Genomic DNA, 18,313 nt, shown 5'->3' with positions numbered 1-18,313 from the left:
AATGAGCTGCTAGGGAGGGTGATGGAGGCGGGTTGCCTCATATCCTGGATGAGACATCATTATATTCAGGGCTATGGGATAAGTGCTGGTAAATGGGATTAGGTGGGAGTGCAGGTGTTTCTCATGCGTGGGTGCAGATTCGATGGGCTGAAGGGCTCCTTCACTGTATTAATCAATGCTGGAAAATGGGATTAGAATAGTTTGGCGGCTTGTCTTTGACCAGCACAGAAGCTGAAGGGCTTTTTTTTTCTGTGATTTCTACCTCTATTACTCCACTTTGCCATTGTGCCCACCTTGCACTGCAACACCACCCCCCCCAACTTCCCACCTTATATATTAAAAATGTGTCCATATTGAATAAATTCAATGACACAGCCTTCATTGCTGTAGTAGGAAGAGATTTCCACAGCCTGATTCTCCTTTGAGGGGAAAATAAATTCCCCTCCTCCATTTTAAATGGGAGACCTCTTACTCTTAAACCATGTTTATTAGTTCTCCTGTCTCCCACAAGCACTTTGGTTGCTGGCAGCAACTGGACAATGGTGGCTTAAAAGGATTGATTAAAGATGACTATGAAACTATTATCGATTGTCAGAAAAACCCATCTGATTCACAATTTGATTTATTACTATCACATGTATTAGTATACAGTGAAAAGTTTTGTGCACGATACAGACAAAGCATACTGTTCATCGAGAAGGAAATGAGAGAGTGTAGGATGTAGTGTTACAGTCATAGCTAATGCCCTTTCAGGAAGGAAATCTGCCGTCCTTACCCAGTCTGGCTAGCCACAGCAATGTGGTTGATTCTCAACTGCCCTCTGAAAACTGCAGATAAGCAGTAAATGCTGGCCAACGACGCCCATATCCAATGAATGAATAAAAAAATTACTGTGGATTCTGGAATCTGAAACAACCAAAATGTTGGAAAATCTTAACAGGTCTGACAGCATCTGTGGAGAGAGAACAGGGCCTGGATGACAATCAGCCACGGTATGAATGGAGTTGTCAGCAATATGGTTGGATATTTCTTGTGAATGGACATTCTGGAGGGTTCATGCAGTAGAAGATTGGTCTGATAAGGTCCAAAGAGGAAAGAGAGCATGTTGAGGAATTAAGTTTAAAGTTTATTTATTGGTGTCACAAGTAGGCTTACATTAACATTACAATGAAGTTACTGTGATAGTTCCCTAGCCATCACAATCCAGCACCTGTTCAGGTGCACTGACAGAGAATTTAGCATAGTCAATGCACCCAACCAGCATGTCTTTTGTACTGTTGGAGGAAACCCATGCAGACACAGGGAGAACTTGCAGACTCCACACAGAGAGTGACCCAAGCCAGGAATCGAACCTGGGTCTCTGGCGCTGGGAGGCAGCAATGCTAACCACTGTGCCACCAAGCTGCCTGGGTGCAAAGCATCCTCAAAATCAGATTGAATTAGCTCTGTAATCAGCTCAGTTGTCAGCCTTAATGGCATGGGCAGCCTCTCTGTCCATCCACAGGAACCCTCTGCGGCAGTTGGAATGGCCCCCAGGAGTTGTCCCAATGGAGTTTTGCCCTTACTTTCTCACCCCCTCTCCCCCATCATACACCTCCAACTGCTATCACAGGGTCAGAAAACTTCAGCCAATGTTTCTCCACAGTGCAGACTGATTTCCAGATCGAAATTGGGATTTGATCATCTATTTTACTGGGGATTCGATGGGTGTCGTTTTCTGTATTCACTGGGAATTGGTTTTTGTAAAACATGGCTATTCATCTCACTGTGCCTCCCGGTCTGATTCTCCTCTCTCTCTCTCTGTCTTATCCTCTGTCTCAGGTAAATAACTCTGAAGGAGGATGGAAGTCAGGGACAATTTGGAATGGGGCACTTGTAGGAGCAGAGGGTGGGGTAAAAGGGAAGGGGAATTTGTGCTGGGAGCTGGGGATGTGCTGTCCAGGCTGGGGGAGAGATGGGATCGGGAGTGCGCGGGGGTGGGGGCGCAGTGGGGGAGTTGCGGCACGGGGTTGTTTGGGGAGTGTTGGCAGATCTATGGGAACACACCACCGGGAACAGGTCCACATGCATGAAAATCAAAAGCAAACAATCCCAGAGATAGGTTAACCACCTCAAATACATGACAAAATCAAGGTGGCCTTGTACACTGCTCTCTCTTATTCTTCCTCTCCCACTTTGTCTGCTTCTGCCTCACCCTTTCTGTTTCTCCTATCTGTCTCTCTTTGGCTTTAACTCAACTGCTCTTTCTTGGTAGCTCTCCCTCTCTAACTTGCTGTTTGTCTATCAGACTTTTTCTGTCTCTCTCTCTCTTTCAGTCCATTTTTCTTTCCCTTTCTCTCTCTCTCTCACTCTTCTGGCTCTGGCTGTTTTGTCTCAGGTTTCTTTCACTTTGATTCTGTTTCTCTCTGTCTCTCTTTCTGTCTTTTTTTCCCTCCACTTTCTCTTCCTCTCCCTTTGTGTCGCTCTTTCTCTCCTTTCTCTCTCACTTTCTTTGTGTCTCTTTCTCTTATCATTTTCTCCCTCTCTCATTCCATTTCCCTTGTCTCTCTCTCCCTCTCTTTTCCCTTCCTTTCTCTCCATCCTCTTTCTCTCTTTTCCTCTTATTTCTCCTCTCACTCGTTTTGTCTTTCTCCGTCTCCTTTCTCATTCCTTCCCTCTCCTTTTTCACTCTTTCTGTCTCTCTTTCCCTCTCCTTTCTTTCCCGCCCTTTCTCTCTTTCCCACTTTCAGTCCCCTTTTCCCCACCTTTGACTTGGCTGGGTTGAACCAAAACAATATGATGCATTTCCAACTACTCTGAAGGTAGTTGGCAAAATTTATTTCTTATACTTATTCAGATTTCAATCAAGGCCTCCATACATCCTACCTAGCGACAGGAGATTGATTGACAATCCCCACATTCCCCTTAGTTTCCTGGCCCAGCACACACTGGGCTGCACAGTGCCCCTCATTAAGATGGCAGCTACACATGCCCCCTGCTACACACTGCCCCCTAGAAAGATGGTGGCCACACACACACACACACACACACACACTCTTCTGTAGGACGGTCAATCCACTGCCACCTTGTGGCTGAGGGCGGGGGTGCAGCTGTGCAAATGGTTCCCAGCCTCTGTCCTGATTGTGGCTCTACTTTAATGCCTCCTTGGGGGTAGGGCTGGTGGGCCATTAACTTTAGCTCCTAGCTGGGCCAGGGGCTGGTTTAGCTCCTGAGTTGGGTGGGGCCACAGCCCAAAGTTTGGAAAGTCCTGCTGTAGAAAAACGGGCCTGATTACAGGCCCCCAGCTGGTGTAATGTGGGAAATGTAGCAAGCCTTTTTGTGCACAGCAAGATTTTTTTTATTTATTAGTGTCACAAGTAGGCTTACATTAACACTGCAATTAAGTCACGCCGGAGCCTGTTTGAGTATACTGAGGGAGAATTTAGCACAGACCATGCACCTAACAAGCATGTCTTTCAGACTGTGGGAGGAAACCGGAGCATCCAGAGCAAATCCACGCAGACAAGGGAGAACATGCAGACTCCGCACAGTGACATAAGCCGGAATCAAATCTGGGCCACTGGCGCTGTAAGGCAGCAGTGCTAACTACTCTGCCACCGTGCCGCCCCATCCCTCTGTAGCTGGTTGTGTGATATGTGTTCAGATCAATCTGTTTTAAGTGACCAAAAGAAAAAGTGCTGGAAAATCTCAGCAGGTCTGGCAGAATCTGTAAGGAGAGAAAAGAGCTGACATTTCGAGTCCAGGTGACCCTTTGTCAAAGCTCTATCCCCTCTGTGTCCAACTTTGACAAAGAGTCATCTGGACTTGAAACGTCAGCTCTTTTCTCTCCTTACAGATGCTGCCAGATCTGTTGAGGTTTTCCAGCATTTTCTCTTTTGGTTTCAGATTCCAGCATCCGCAGTAATTTGCTTTTATCCATGTAAACTCGGCACTAAACATCAGGGTGGACAGGAACCAGGCAAACAGAACAGTCCCCTCCATCCACAGCTCACACCAAACCTCAGAAACAGGCCTCAAAGAATCGAGTGGGAAATGGGGTTGGATCCTAACCTCCATTCTACTGACATTTAGTAATGATAAATCACAGTGGTTTTTCTGAAATGCATCAAAAGATGAACTATGGAAAGAAAAGGTGGGGATGTGAACTGGGAGTGGGAAGGAGAGAAAGCTGGAGTAACAAAGCCAAGGTATTATCCACAACCCCCACCATCAACTCCTCTCCCCACCCCACCCCACCCCACCCCACCCCATCAACTACCCTGATCAATAAATTGATTCAATGATGGTAATAACATTAAAAATATAGGGGCTGCAGATGGTCACTCTCTTGTTGGAGATGGTCATTGCCTGATACTTGTGTGATGAAATGTTATAAGACACTTACATTTAGCCCAAGTCTGGATTTGTCCAATTCTTGGTACACGTTGACATGGGCTGCTTCAGTCTCTGACGAGTTGTAAATGGTATTGAACATTGTGAAGTCTTGGCAACCATCCCCACCTCTGACTTTATGATGAAGGGCATTGATGAAGCAGCTGAAAATGGTTAAGCCTAGGATGTTATCCTGAGGGACTCGAGGTTGCACAGTGGCTAGCACTGCTGCCTCACAGTTCCAGGGACCCAGGTTCAGTTCCAGCTTGAGTTACTGTTTGTGTGGAGTTTGCACGTTCTCCCCATGTCTACCTGGGTTTCCTCCAGAAGCTCCAGTTTCCTCCCACAATTGCTGGTTAGGTGCATTGGTCATGCTAAATTTTCCCTCAATGTACTGGAACAGATGCCAGAGTGTGGTCACTGGGTGACTTTCACAGTAACTTCATTGCAGTGATAATGTAAGCCTACTTGTGACACAAAGAAACAAACGTAAACTCCTGCAGACATGTCCTGGGACTGAGATGATTGAGAGCAGCATGGTGGCACCATGGTTAGCGCTGCTGCCTCTCAGCACCGGGGACCTGGGTTAAATTCCAGGTTTGGGTCACTGTGTGGAGTTTGCACAATCTCCCTATGTCTGCATGGGCTTCTTCTGGATGCTTCAGTTTCCTCTCTCAGCCTGAAAGATGTGCGGGTTAGATTGATTGGCCATGCTAAATTGACCCTAGTATCAGGGGATTAGCAGGGTGAGTATGTGGCGTTATGGAATAGGTGAGATTGTGATCGGTGCAGACTTGATGAACTGAATGGTCTCCTCCCGTACAGTAGGGATTCTATGATTCTATGACCTCCATCAACCGTCTTCCTCTATGCTCAGTGTGACTGCTTTGTAGAGAGTTCCATCCCAACCGCCACCCACCCCCACTTGATTCCCAGTGACTTCAGTACTTCTTTGGCCTTTGTGTGAAGTTGTATGAATGAAGTAGTGGCATGATGGGAAAATTGGTCAAGTATTTGGTACAAAATAAGTAAAGCTGATCAAGCTATTCCAAAATGCCAGACCCCTGTAAGACTTAATAAGACTGACTCTGCATAACTTAAGACATGAATAAGACCAGAGAAGGTCAAGCTGTGCCTAATCCCTGTAAGACCTAATAAGGCTGACTCCACATGACATAGGGCAGTATGAGTGAAACAAGATAAGGTCAGAGATGACAAAGGCATCGGGCTTCTTCTGTTCTATCGAAAGGACAAAATAAAGATATGAATGATGAGTCAAAGAGTTCTAGGAGGTCAGCAGGTTGTACCATTATTTATGACATTACTTATTATGCCGCTATTGATCAAATTCCTGAATGAGCTCTGGTCATGCAAACTGATAATAATTATGTATAAATACTGAATTAATTCTTTATATAAGTGTAGACTTGAGAAGGAATTAACAAGTCGTAGCGACGGCTCTCCAAACTCAAGTTTTTGCCAATACTGCATGCAGTCTTTCGGAAATAAAGACAAGTTATTTTGTTGGAACAAACGTTGAGTCTTTCTACCAAAGTCAAGAAGCAGGAAAAATGTCCACTTCAACATTTGCCCTCTAGAGGGGGGCCATGCTGCACTGTTTTGAGTAACATTTTCATTTTGCGACTCTCAGTGGTTTGACAAGTTGTTTCCTGAACGATATTCCATGAATAAATGATGAATATTTGAATTGAGTAACAGATTTTATTGCATCAACATTTTCTCTTGAAGTTACGGCACTTCACTTGTCTGGAACTGCATTTTTAAAAAATTCCTTTGTGGGATGTGGGCGTATCTGGCAAGGCTGGCATTTGTCACCCGTCTGTGGAGATTGTCCTTTTAAGAGCAACACAGCAGAAGAGGGTGAACTAGCTGTAGGGACTATTTGGGATGGAGAGTGGGTTAGCATCCCAAGGGTGAAAACAGTATGTAGACGGGTTAGAAGGACATGTAGGATCTGTGGTAGCCGATGTGATGCTCCACGGCAGTCGGGTTTGGGGAGAAGGGGGTTCTGTCGGCCTTCGAACAGATTTTTGTGTGAAATCTGTGAACATGCACCATTGCACTGTCCTTACTTGCCCTTGGACTGAGTCGTTTGCTTGGGCCATTTCAGAGGGCAATTAAGAGTCCATTACATTTCTGGAGTCATATGTGGACCAGACTGGGTAAGGATGGCAGATTTCCTCTTCTCTTGGATACTTGAGATATGGCATCCATTCAGTCCAGAGTGGTACAGTGGTTAGCACTGCTGCTTCACAGCTCCAGGGTCCTGGGTTCGATTCCCGGCTTGGGTTGCTGTCTGTGTGGAGTTCGCACATTCTCCTCATGTCTGCATGGGTTTCCACTGGGTACTCCGGTTTCCTCCCACAGTCCAAAGATGTGCGGGTTAGGTTGATTGGCCGTGCTAAGAAATTGCCCCTTAGTGTCCAGGGATGCGTAAATTAGAGGGATTAATGTGTATAATATGTAGGGATATAGGGGTAGAGCCTGGGTGGGATTGTGTTCGGTGCAGACTTGATGGGCCGAAGGGCCTCTTCCTGCACTGTAGGGTTCTATGATTCACAGTGCCGGCGACCCAGGTTCAATTCTGGCCTCACGTTGCTGTCTGTATGGAGTTTGCACATTCTCCCCTCGTTTGCGTGGGTTTTCTCTGTGTGCTCTGGTTTCCTCTCACACTCCAAAGATGTGCGGGTTAGGTGGATTGGCCTTGCTAAATCGACCCTTAGTGTCAGAGGAATTAGCAGATTAAAAAAGTGGGGTTGTGGGGATAGGGCCTGGTGGGATTGTTGTTGGTGCAGACTTGATGGGCTGAATGGCCTCCTTCTACACCATAGGGATTCTATGAACAGCCCAAATTCAATCTTTATCATTTTCCATTTTGGTGTAAACTCACTGTTGAAAAGGAGGAAACTAACATCTGTGGGATTTTTAAATAGGCAAGTTAAAGTCTGGCAACTTTGGTGCATACAGTAAGAAATATCACAACAGCAGGTTAAAGTCCAACAGGTTTATTTAGTAGCAAACACCACTAGCTTTTGGAGTGCTGCTCCTTCATCAGATGAGTGGGAGCTCTCATGTATGCACTTTCTCAAAGAATGCACTTTGGCGCATATGGTTATGCGCCAAACAGCTTAGGGACGAGCTACCCCACTGGGAAGTCTACCCCCGTCAATCAAAACTTGTTCCACACATAGTGGGGCAGAATTTACCATAACTGACAAATGAATAATAAATTTGCCCACGCGCCTCTGGGATGGGGAAATGGAACCTCAATATGCTGTGGTGCCCTCTACAGGGTATCTGGGGCTCAGCAACTGTGTCATCCAGTAGCCTTGATGTCAGCATTACTGTAGGGCTGTGGGATTAAGTGCAGTCACTGTGTATACCAGGAAGACCAGGAAGTTTCTGTTTGAGGAGAGAGGCCATCAAGAGAGAAGGCAGACTCATCACATTGCATTCCCTGTGGTTTCAGTTAACCATTGACTCATCTCGCCAGAAATGCTTTAAAGTCACTTGTCACGGAATTTGCTTAACGGATGGATCATAGTCATTGCAATAGGCAATAATTTGATCGGAGCTGGGGAAGTCCCACTTTGAACAGAACTCTATCCTCCCCCTTTCAGTTATTTCCTTTGTAGATCATCACTCAGGCAGTGAGATGATTTGCTCTTTCGCATGTGTCCGGGTGGCACAACGATTAGCACTGCTGCCTCACAGCGCCAGGGACCTGGGTTTGATTCCCAGCTTGGGATACTGTCTGTGTGGTGTTTGCACGTCCTCCCCATGTCTGTGTGAATTTCTTCCAGTTTCCTCCCAAATGTTCAAGTCAATCTGAAACTGGGAAGATCCAGAATTTTCTTTCCTTTATGTAATCTGTCTCGATTAAAAAATATCACCATTTGGGAAATACATTCAGATCAAAGAAATTAAAATAACCAGCAGTGGAGACAGTAGATATCTGATTCTATTTCTTAGCACTCATTCTTTTCCACTTTGAACCTTGGAGGATTGAGTCTTGATAGCGGCATGGTAGTGCAGTGGTCAGCACTGCCGCTTCACAGTGTTAGGGACCCGGATTCGACTCCTAGCTTGGGTCATCGTCTGTGCGGAGTCTGCACATTCTCCCAGTGTCTGCGTGGGTTTCCTCTGGATGCTCCAGTTTCCTCCCATAGTCTGAAAGACGTGCTGATTAGGTGTATTGGCCATGCTAAATTCTCCCTGAGTGCACCTGAACAGGTGCCAGACTGTGGCAATTAGGGGATTTTCGCAGTAACTTCTTTGCGGTGTTAATGTAGGCCTACTTGCGAGTAATAAATAAACTTGAAAGCAATGTGTTAAATCTAAGCTGACGTTTCCTCGATTCCCAGTACAACATTGCGTAATCTTAAATGTGATGGATTTTTTTCCCAGTTGACCACATTCAATGCGACCATGATTCTTGAAAAGTGGCCCCTTCCCATGAACAAATTATTGCACAAGCAAGCAACTGAGTCAAAGACATTCCGAGTATGCATAAAATAATTTCTTTATTGTTTCTTGGGATGTGGGCATCACTGATAGGACCAGCATTTCAGAGAATCATAGAATCCATACAGTGCAGAAGGAGGCCATTCAGCCCATCGACTTTGCACTGACCACAATCCTACCCAGACCCTATCCCCGTAACCCCACATATTTACCCTACTAAGCCCCTGACATTAAGGGTAATTTAACATGGCCAATTAACCTAACTTGCACATCTCTAATGTGGAAGGAAACCGGACCACCCGGAGGAAACCCACGCAGAGGTGGGGAGAGCATGCAAACTCCCTATAGACAGTGACCCAAGCTGGGAATCAAACCCTGGTCCCTGGCACTGTGAGGCAGCAATGCTAACCACTGTGCCACCGATTGTTGCTCATCCCTAATTGTACCTTGAACTGAATGGCTTGCCAGGCCATTTCAGAGGAGCAATTAGGAGTCAGCCACATTGCTGTGCGTCTGGAGTCACGTATAGTCCAGACCAGATAAGGATGGCAGATTTCCTTCCCCAAAGGACATTTACACATTGATGAACTACCAGAACTCAAATACTAACAATTACCATTCAGTAACATTCTTCATTGCCACATATATTTGTTGACAAATGAAGACAGTATCTCCCATCCTATTTTCTACCAATTACAATCCTGTCAGACAGATTGGGAGCAGTTGTTCTCAAACCTTAAGCGAAAGGCAAAATACTGAAGGGCGCTGGGATCTGAAACAAAAACAGAAAATGCTGGAAAATCTCAGCAGGTCTGACAGCATTTGTGGAAAGAGAATAGAACCGATGTTTTGAGTCAGGGTGACCCTTCGTCATATTGTCTTCAGCCCTGACAGAGGGGACGGTGGTTAGCACTGCTGCCTTACCATACCCAGTGGCAGATTAACCATTAGGCCGGTAGGCGCCCAGAATAGAGAGGGGGGGCAAAGAGCAAAAAAACAATTGGTTTAACCCTTTTAAGGGTGGATAAATTTTCATAACTATACCCTGTGGGTGAATTGAAGTAACAAATACCTCTAAATAGAGGAGCTTCACCCCCGGACTTGTACCACATGCAAATAAATACAAAATAAATGCAACAAAGAGTTTATTGTCATGCTATAACACGTATACATCCTTATTTTAGTGCAAACTTAGTTACATATAGTACTTTTTTCAACATCCACCCTTACATAGTATTAGTCCCACACCACAGCACGATGAATGTCACCACTGCCTCCAGTGCTATCAATGTATCATCAAATCCACAATCATCATCTAATAATTCACCAATATCAACATCAAAATCCTCGGCATCTAAATCACTCCCACTATCATCACTGCATAATCCATCATCAAATCTGTTGTTGAGCACATAGAGCATAGAAAATTACAGCGCAGAACAGGCCCTTCGGCCCATGATGTTGCGCCGACCAATTAAGAAAAAAGCAATGACCCTCTAACCTAAACCAATCCCTTTCCATCCATAAACCTATCCACGGACCTCTTAAATGCCCCCAAACTAGGCGCATCTACAACTGCAGCAGGCAGGGCATTCCATTCCCCCACCACCCTCTGGGTAAAGAACCTACCTCTGACATCCGTCCTATAACTACCACCCCTTAATTTAAAGCTATGCCCCCTCGTGCTAGCTTTCTCCGTCCGAGGAAAAAGGCTATCACTGTCCACCCTATCTAAACCTCTAATCATCTTGTATGTTTCAATAAGGTCTCCTCTTAGCCGCCTTCTTTCCAACGAAAACCTCAAATCCCTCAGTCTCTCCTCATAGGACCTTCCCTCCATACCAGGCAACGTCCTGGTAAACCTCCTCTGCACCCTCTCCAATGCCTCCACATCCTTCCTATAATGTGGGGACCAGAACTGTACACTATACTCCAAGTGCGGCCGCACCAGAGTTTTGTACAGTTGCAACATGGCGTTGCAGCTCCTAAATTCAATCCCCCTACCAATAAACGCCAAGACACCGTATGCCTTCCTAACAACCTTATCGACTTGATTTCCAACTTTCAGGGATCTATGCACATATACACCTAGATCCCTCTGTTCGTCAACACTATTCAGAGTCCTACCGTTAGCCCTATACTCTACACATCTGTTATTCCTGCCAAAGTGAATTACCTCACACTTTTGGACACTTGTGTCCAAATATAGGCGGTATTTGGTGTATCCAAGTACATTCATTTGCTTTAGAATTTATCTGTCCTTAATGATCACTAACTGTTCAGGTGAATGTTCATTTTCAGCACTGAAGAGGATCAAAATCTATTTGTGCTCAACAATGAGCGATAAGAAACTTAGTCATCTGACACTCATGCACATTGAACCAGGCATGCTTCAATCTGTTAACTTACATGCTGTTATCGACACTTTTGTAAACCAAAAAACATGAAGCTTTTTTAAGTACAAATACAAAGAAAATGAAAAATAAATGAATAAAAGGGCTGTAATTGATTCATATAACTTTATGATATTATACATGTAGTACATTGTACATAGTACAACGATATAAGTTATCTAACGTCACTTCATTCTATTCAACGAAGAGTGGGGCAGGGGGCAGGAGGCAAGGTCAGGGGGCCTTACTAAAGCTCAGCCTAGGATTCCAGGTGGTAGTTAACCTGCCACTGACCGTGCCAGAGGCCTTGGTTCAATTCTTGGCCTCATATAGATAAATACTGTGGACCTGAGCAAGTCCTCAAGTCTTGTGGGAGGCTGGGGAAGAAATTGCAGAGCCCCTTGCAGAGATATTTGCTCCACCTCTTTCCATTGGCAAAGTTCCGGAAGACTGGAGGGTAGCTAATGGTGTTCCTTTGTTTAAGAAGGGTAGCAAAATCAAGCCAGGGAATTACAGGCCAATGAGCCTGACATCAGTGGTGGGCAAGTTACTGGAGGAGATTCTGAGGGACAGGATCTACCAATATTTGGATAGTCAAGGTCCAGTTAAATATAGTCAACACAGCACAGTGGGAAGCCATGTCTGGTGACTCTTTTGGAGTTTTTCGAAGTGGTAACCCAGAGGATGAATGAGGGTAGGGCAGTAGATGTTGTTTATCTGGACTTTAACAAGGCATTTGACCAGGTCTCAGATGGCAGGTTGGAAGGTTAGATTGCATTGGACCCAAGGAGGGCTAGTTAATTGGATACAAAATTGGCTCAATGATGGTAAGTAAAGGATCATGGTTGACAGTTGTTTCTCAGGCTGGAGGCCTGTGGCTTGTGGAGTGCCTCAGGGATCGGAGTTGGAACCCTTGTTATTCATTATTTATATAAATGATTTGGATGTGAATATACAAGACATGGTTAGTAAGTTTGCAGATGAAAGTAAATTAGGAAGTATTGTTGATAGCGAAGAAGGTTATCAAAAATTACAAGGGGATCTTGGTCAGTTAGGAAAGTGGGCTGAGGATTGGCAAATGGATTTCAATGCGGATAAGTGTGAGCTGTTGTATTTTGGAAAGTCAAACCAGGTTAGGATTTATAGTGAATGGTAGGGCCCTGGGAATGTTGAGGAACAGAAGGACTCAGGAACACAAGTGCATAGTTCGTTGAAAGCGGCATCACAGGTCAACAAAGTGGTAAAACAAGACGTTTAATGCACTGGCCTTCATCAGTCAGGGCATTGAGTGTAGGAGTTGGGACATTATGTTGCAGTTGTGTAAGTCATTGGTGAGGCCACATTTGGAATATTGTGTACAGTTTTGGTCACCCGTTATAGGGAAAGACATTGATAAACTGAAAGTGTAAAGAAGATTTACAAGGATGTTGCCGGGACTACTGGGCCTGAGTTATAGGGAGCGGTTGGCCAGGCGAGGACTATATTCCCTGGAATGTAGGAGAATGAGGGGTGACCTTGTTGAGGTGAATAAAATTGCAAGGGCAGAGATAGGATGAACCACGTAGTCTTTTTTCCAGTGAAGGGGAATTGAAAACTAGAGGGCGTAGGTTTAAGATGAGAGGGGAAAGATTTGAAAGGGACCTGAGGGGTAACTTCTTCATGCAGAGGGTGCTGCGTGTATGGAATGAGATGCCAGAGAATGCGGTTGAGGCAGGTTCAATAGCAACATTTCAAAAGCACTTGCGTAAATAAAGGATTAGAGGGATTTAGGCCAAAGGTGGGCAATAGGGACTAGCTGGGAGTACACCATGGTTGGCATGGACCAGTTGAGCTGAAGGGCCTGTTTCCGTGCAGATTTTTTTCTATGACGTTATGACTGTCTGTGTGGAGTTTGCACACTCTCCTCATATCTGTGTGGGTTTCCTCTGGGTGTTCCTGTTTCTGCCCACCATTCAAAGATATACAGGTTAAGAGGATTGGCCATGCTAAACTGCCAATTAGTGTCCAAAGATGTGTAGGTTAGGGGGATTAAATGTGTTGGGCTAAGGGGACCTGGTGGGACCAGGGGTGGACCAGTGTAGGATGCTGTCTCGGAGAGATGGTGCAGACTCAATGGGCTGAATGGCCTCTTTCTGCTCAGTAGAGATTCGATGATTTTATTGTTTTCTGTTTTTGGTTCTCATACATTTTTAGACTAGAATAGATAATAGAATCCCTACAGTGCAGAAAGAGGCCATTCTATCCATTGAGTCTGCACCGACATCAATTCCACCCAGACCCTATCCCCATAACCCCATGCATTTACCCTAGCTAGTCCCCCTCACACTAGGGTCAATTTAGCATGGCCAATCCACCTAACCTGCACAGTTTTGGACTGTGGGAGGAAACCGGAAACCCACACAGACACATGGAGAAGGTGCAAACTCCACGTAGACAGTGATCCAAGCCGGAAATTGAACCCAAATCCCTGGCACTGTGAGGCAGCAATGTGGCACCATGCCGCCCCAGTTTGGTTGGATCGAAGGGCCCCTTTTCGAATGGGTTGATAACAATGGATTTTCATCTAAATTTTCAGATGGCAAACGTTTTGCCTATTTTTAACCTCTGATCGCAACGCTGGTGAACGCTTTGTTAAAGTATCTTACATGAAATAATGGTTAGCCAGGGCTGTCTGATCATAGTGAATGTTAATGTGATGACACAGGTTTCCACCCCAACTATAAAATAACGTGACTTGTTCAGGAACATGCTTGTTGGATATTTCAGCACACAGAACCATAGAAAAGATATGATGCAGAAAGAAGCATGCAGCAGCCAAACAAAAGAGAAAAGTGGAACTAGCCGCTCCCACTTTCCTGTAACTGGTCTAGCCCCACAAATTCCAGCAGATTAAATGAGCTAAGTGTTTCAGTCTCAATCACCAACTTAGATAGTGAAATCCAGACCCTCTGGGTGAAGATGTTTTCCTTCATGTCCTCACTAACCCTTTTGCTAATCAACTTAAATCTTTACCCTTGATAGCTTTGGTGATTTTTGAACTTGTGTCTGATTATTACCTGTTTCACGAACCAGCAGGACAAAGTATGGATGAAGCGTTGCCGGTCATAGAATCCCTCCAGTACAGAAGGAGGCCATTCAGCCCACTGAGTCTGTGCTGACCACAATCCCTCAAGCCCTATTCCTGCAACCCAACATACGCTGCTAATTCCCCTGATATGAAGGGGCAATTTAGAATGGCCAATCAACCCAGCCTGCACATCTTTGGACTGTGGGAGGAAACCAGGGCACCCGGCGGAAACTCACGCAGACACGAGGAGAACATGCAGACTCCACACAGATAGCGACCCAAGGCCAGAATTGAACCTGGGACCCTAGCGTTGTGAGGCAGCAGTGCTAACCACTGTGCCACCCTGCTGCCCTGAAAGCAGGTGATTCATTGTCAGCTTGCAGTCAGAAGGTTTCGCAGCTCCCCATCAGCGAATTGAACCGCGGTCTCCTGCGTGACAGCCGAGGTGTTAACGGAGAAATGCGCTACGCTGATGAAGAAATAGAATCACTCAGTCGACACAGACCCAGCACCCAATCGCTGCTCCTGTTCCGCACCTGGATCTCCGGCAGGCAGGAATTCCGCTATAGGCGGAGGAGATCAGGGATCGGGAAGGTTAGTGACTCCGGTGACAGGAATCTAAACATGGTTACCGATTTGCAATTTCCCACTGATGTTGCTTCCTCTGGGAAGCTGCCTCTCAGATGCCTGTATGGAGGAGGGACGTCAAACCAAACAAGTGGTGGTATTGCCTCCGACTCCTCGTGGGGAGGTAGATGCAGGGGAAGGGTCAACAGAATCCAACTTCAAAAGCAGCGAGGTGGGGAGGACGGGTTCACTCCTCGCTTCTGGCTCTGTTCTCTCAGGGAGAAACTCGTCTTCCTGGGGCTCCACAGCGCTGTACACCTGGAAGATAATAATGGACAGCAGGAGCGCAAGGAGACTCTTGGCCACGTCCTTCTCAGCAGGGAGGGATCTCCGAGGCTGCAAAGACAAGCAAAGTGACGACAGGTCAATGGGACAGCCTTCAGGAATGACCGACAGCAGAATGCAAGCAAAAACGTTGACATAACACCGCGGTTTCATTCGGAGTAACAGTCAGAGCAATTTTAACATAACCCAGCCTGTTACCTGACTAGGACTGGGTAGAATTATTATTATACACCCCATCCATTTTTACCCATTGAGTTACATTTATCCAGCATTGATATTAGTTCCCTCATCAACACTGTGGTGTTAACCAGCCCTATCTCACCACCACCTCTACTGTCTCAAAATGATCTGGATTGTTCAGAACAATAGATTCCCTAACACAAGGCCATTCAGCCCATCGACTCTGCACTGCCTTTCCAAAAATCTATCCCACCAACACCCGCTACCTCGTCCTAATACTGCAACCCTATAGATCTCCCATGGCTAACCAACCTAACCTGTACATCTTTAGACCCTAAGGGGCAATTTAGCATGGTGGCACAGAGGTTAGTAAAGTAAGAAGTAAAATTTACTTATTAGTCACAAGTAGGCTTACGTTAATACTGCAATGAAATTACTGTGAAAATCTCCTAGCCGCCACACTCCGGCCTGTTCAAGTACACTGAAGGAGAATTTCGTATGGCAAATACACCTAACCAGCACACCTTTTGGACTGTGGGAGAAAGCTGGAGCACCTGGAGGAAACCCACACAGACATGAGGAGAAGGTGCAGATTCTGCACAGACAGTGACTCAAGCTGGGAATTGAACCTGAGACCCTGGCGCTGGGAGGCAGCAGTGCTAACCAGTGTGCCATCATGCCACCCCTGCCACCCTGTAGCACTGCTGCCTCACAGCTCCAGGGACCCAGGTTCAATTCGGGCCTTAGGTCACTGTCTGTGTGGAGGTGCATGTTCTCCTTGTGTCTACGTGGGTTTTCCCTGGATGCTCTGATTTTCTCCCACAGTCCAAAGATGTGCAGGACAGGTAGATTAGCCATGCTAAAATGCCTCTTGGTGTTCATAGCTGTCTAGATTAGAGAGATTAGTGGGGTAAATAGGTGAGGTTTCAGGGATACAGCCTGGGTAAGGTTCTCTGTCAGACATTAGGTGCAGACTCGATAGGCCGAATGGTCTCCCTCTGCACTGTAGGGATTCTATGACTCAATTAATCCACTTAAACCTGCACATCTTTCGACAAACTGGACAGACAAATGTTTGGCAATGCACTTGGGAAGGGCTAACAAGGCAAAAGATTACAGTATGAATGGTAGGACCCTGGGTAGCACTAAAGATCAAAGGGACCTTGGAGCGCATCTCAACACATCCCTGAAGTTGGCAGGGCAGGTAGATAGGGTGGTTAAGATGGCATTTGGGATTCTTGCCTTTATTAGCTGAAGCCTAGAAAACAAGAGCAGGGTAATCATGATGTATAAAACACTGGTTAGACCACAGCTGGAGTACTGCCTGCAGTTCTGATCACCACATTAGAGGAAGGATGTGATTGCCTTAAAAGGTGGTTGAGTCAGAAATTCTCATAACATTTAAGAAGCATTTAGATAGTCACTTGTGCTGCTATAATCTTCAGGGCTACGGACCAAGTGCTGGAAAAGGGGAATTAGTGTAGTTGGATCTTTGTTGAGTGGAGTGGGGCATGATGGGCCAAATGGCCTCCTAATGTGCTGAAAAAGTCTATGAATCTAATCTATAACACCCATCACCCATGCGCTCACTTAGCTACGTTGAATCCCAGTTAAGCAACACCTTAATTTTGAAATTCCCTTCCTTGTCCAAAACATTCTGTAGCCTCACCCTCTCGTGCCTTTGTCACCACCTCCGGTTCCAAAGCCGTCTGAGATGTCTGCATTCCTCTAATTCCAGCCTCTCGAGCATTCCCGATTTGAACAATATCACCGCTGTTGGCTCTGCCTTCAGTTGCTTGGGCTTTATGCTCTGGAATTCCCTCCCTAAACTTCTTTCTTTCCTTCCTTTAAGCCACTGCTTAAAACTTGTACCCTTTCACCCAGCCTTTGGTCATTTGCCCCAATGTGGTTCAGTGCCAACCGCCCTTTTATAATATCCCTGAGACCCTCCGGGAGATGTGTGTCATAGAGTCAGAGAGATTTACAGCATGGAAATAGGCCCTTTGGCCCAACGTTCTGTCTTTTTTTTAACAACTAAGCTAGTCCCAATTGCCGGTGTTTGGCCCATATCCCTCTATACCCATCTTACACACGTAACTGTCTAAATGCTTTTTCAAAGACAAAATTGTACCCACCTCTACTATTACCTCTGGCAGCTTGTTCCAGACACTCACCACATCCATGTGAACCAATTGCCCCTTTGGACCCTTTTGTATCTCTCCCCTCTCACCTTCAACCATGCCCTCTAGTTTTAGACTCCCATACCTTTGGGAAAAGATGTTGACTATCTGACTTCTTTAACAGATGCTATATAAATGCAAGCTGTGACAATAAGCAATCTCAGACTACATTCCCCTTGAATGAACCATCTTGCCTTAGGATCTTTAACTTCTCCAAAGCATGCTTCTTGGGGATCAATTTGAAATTGTACCTTTCCTGCCTCTGTAAGTAAAGCAGCAGAGTTCTTACCTGGGAAATTGGATAAAGCACTTTAAACAATCGCCTCTTGGGTCTGTTGCCAGGTTTGGGCTTGGGGATTGGGTCGAAGGTAAAGATTTCAGGGTCTGTGGATCTCTGGGTACTGAAGCCGCTAAGCTTCCCTGTCGACAGATCGGTGGGGCCATCTGGAGACAGCATCGCCTTTCGTAACCATGTGACAGAAATCCACCTCTGTAATCCCTGCCCCAGTCAGTGCCGACCTGAACACTGGGATCAACAACACCTTTTAACAGCACCAACTTAGGAGTGACTGGTTTGTGGCGTTGTCATTGCTTCACCAATTGTGGGAAGCTAACACCAAGCCCGGCCTCCACTGTGCATTGACTGACTAAGCTGGAAGGAGGTGAGTTATTTTGGGGAAAGGCAGACAGTCACCTAAATCTGAAACTGCGTGGAGTCTGCACGT

General features: G+C 45.8%; 1 protein-coding gene across 1 annotated transcript; it reads right to left on the bottom strand.

The window, feature by feature from the left end:
- Positions 1 to 14,568: 14,568 nt before the first annotated feature.
- LOC145348153 (radiation-inducible immediate-early gene IEX-1-like) lies at positions 14,569 to 18,107 on the bottom strand. Its single transcript, XM_080196327.1, has 2 exons — positions 17,878 to 18,107; positions 14,569 to 15,279 (listed from the first exon to the last, which is right to left on the bottom strand). Exons 1-2 carry the CDS (start codon positions 18,043 to 18,045, stop codon positions 15,022 to 15,024), a joined length of 426 nt encoding a protein of 141 aa, XP_080052453.1. The 5' UTR covers positions 18,046 to 18,107; the 3' UTR covers positions 14,569 to 15,021.
- Between the last annotated feature and the right edge of the window lie 206 nt (positions 18,108 to 18,313).

Source organism: Carcharhinus amblyrhynchos, chromosome 9, assembly GCF_965287045.1.
Source record: "Carcharhinus amblyrhynchos chromosome 9, sCarAmb.v2.hapA, whole genome shotgun sequence".
Taxonomy (NCBI): Eukaryota; Metazoa; Chordata; class Chondrichthyes; order Carcharhiniformes; family Carcharhinidae; genus Carcharhinus; species Carcharhinus amblyrhynchos.
The sequence above is the reverse complement of the archived record's forward strand: the minus strand, read 5'-3'. Positions and strand labels throughout refer to the sequence as shown.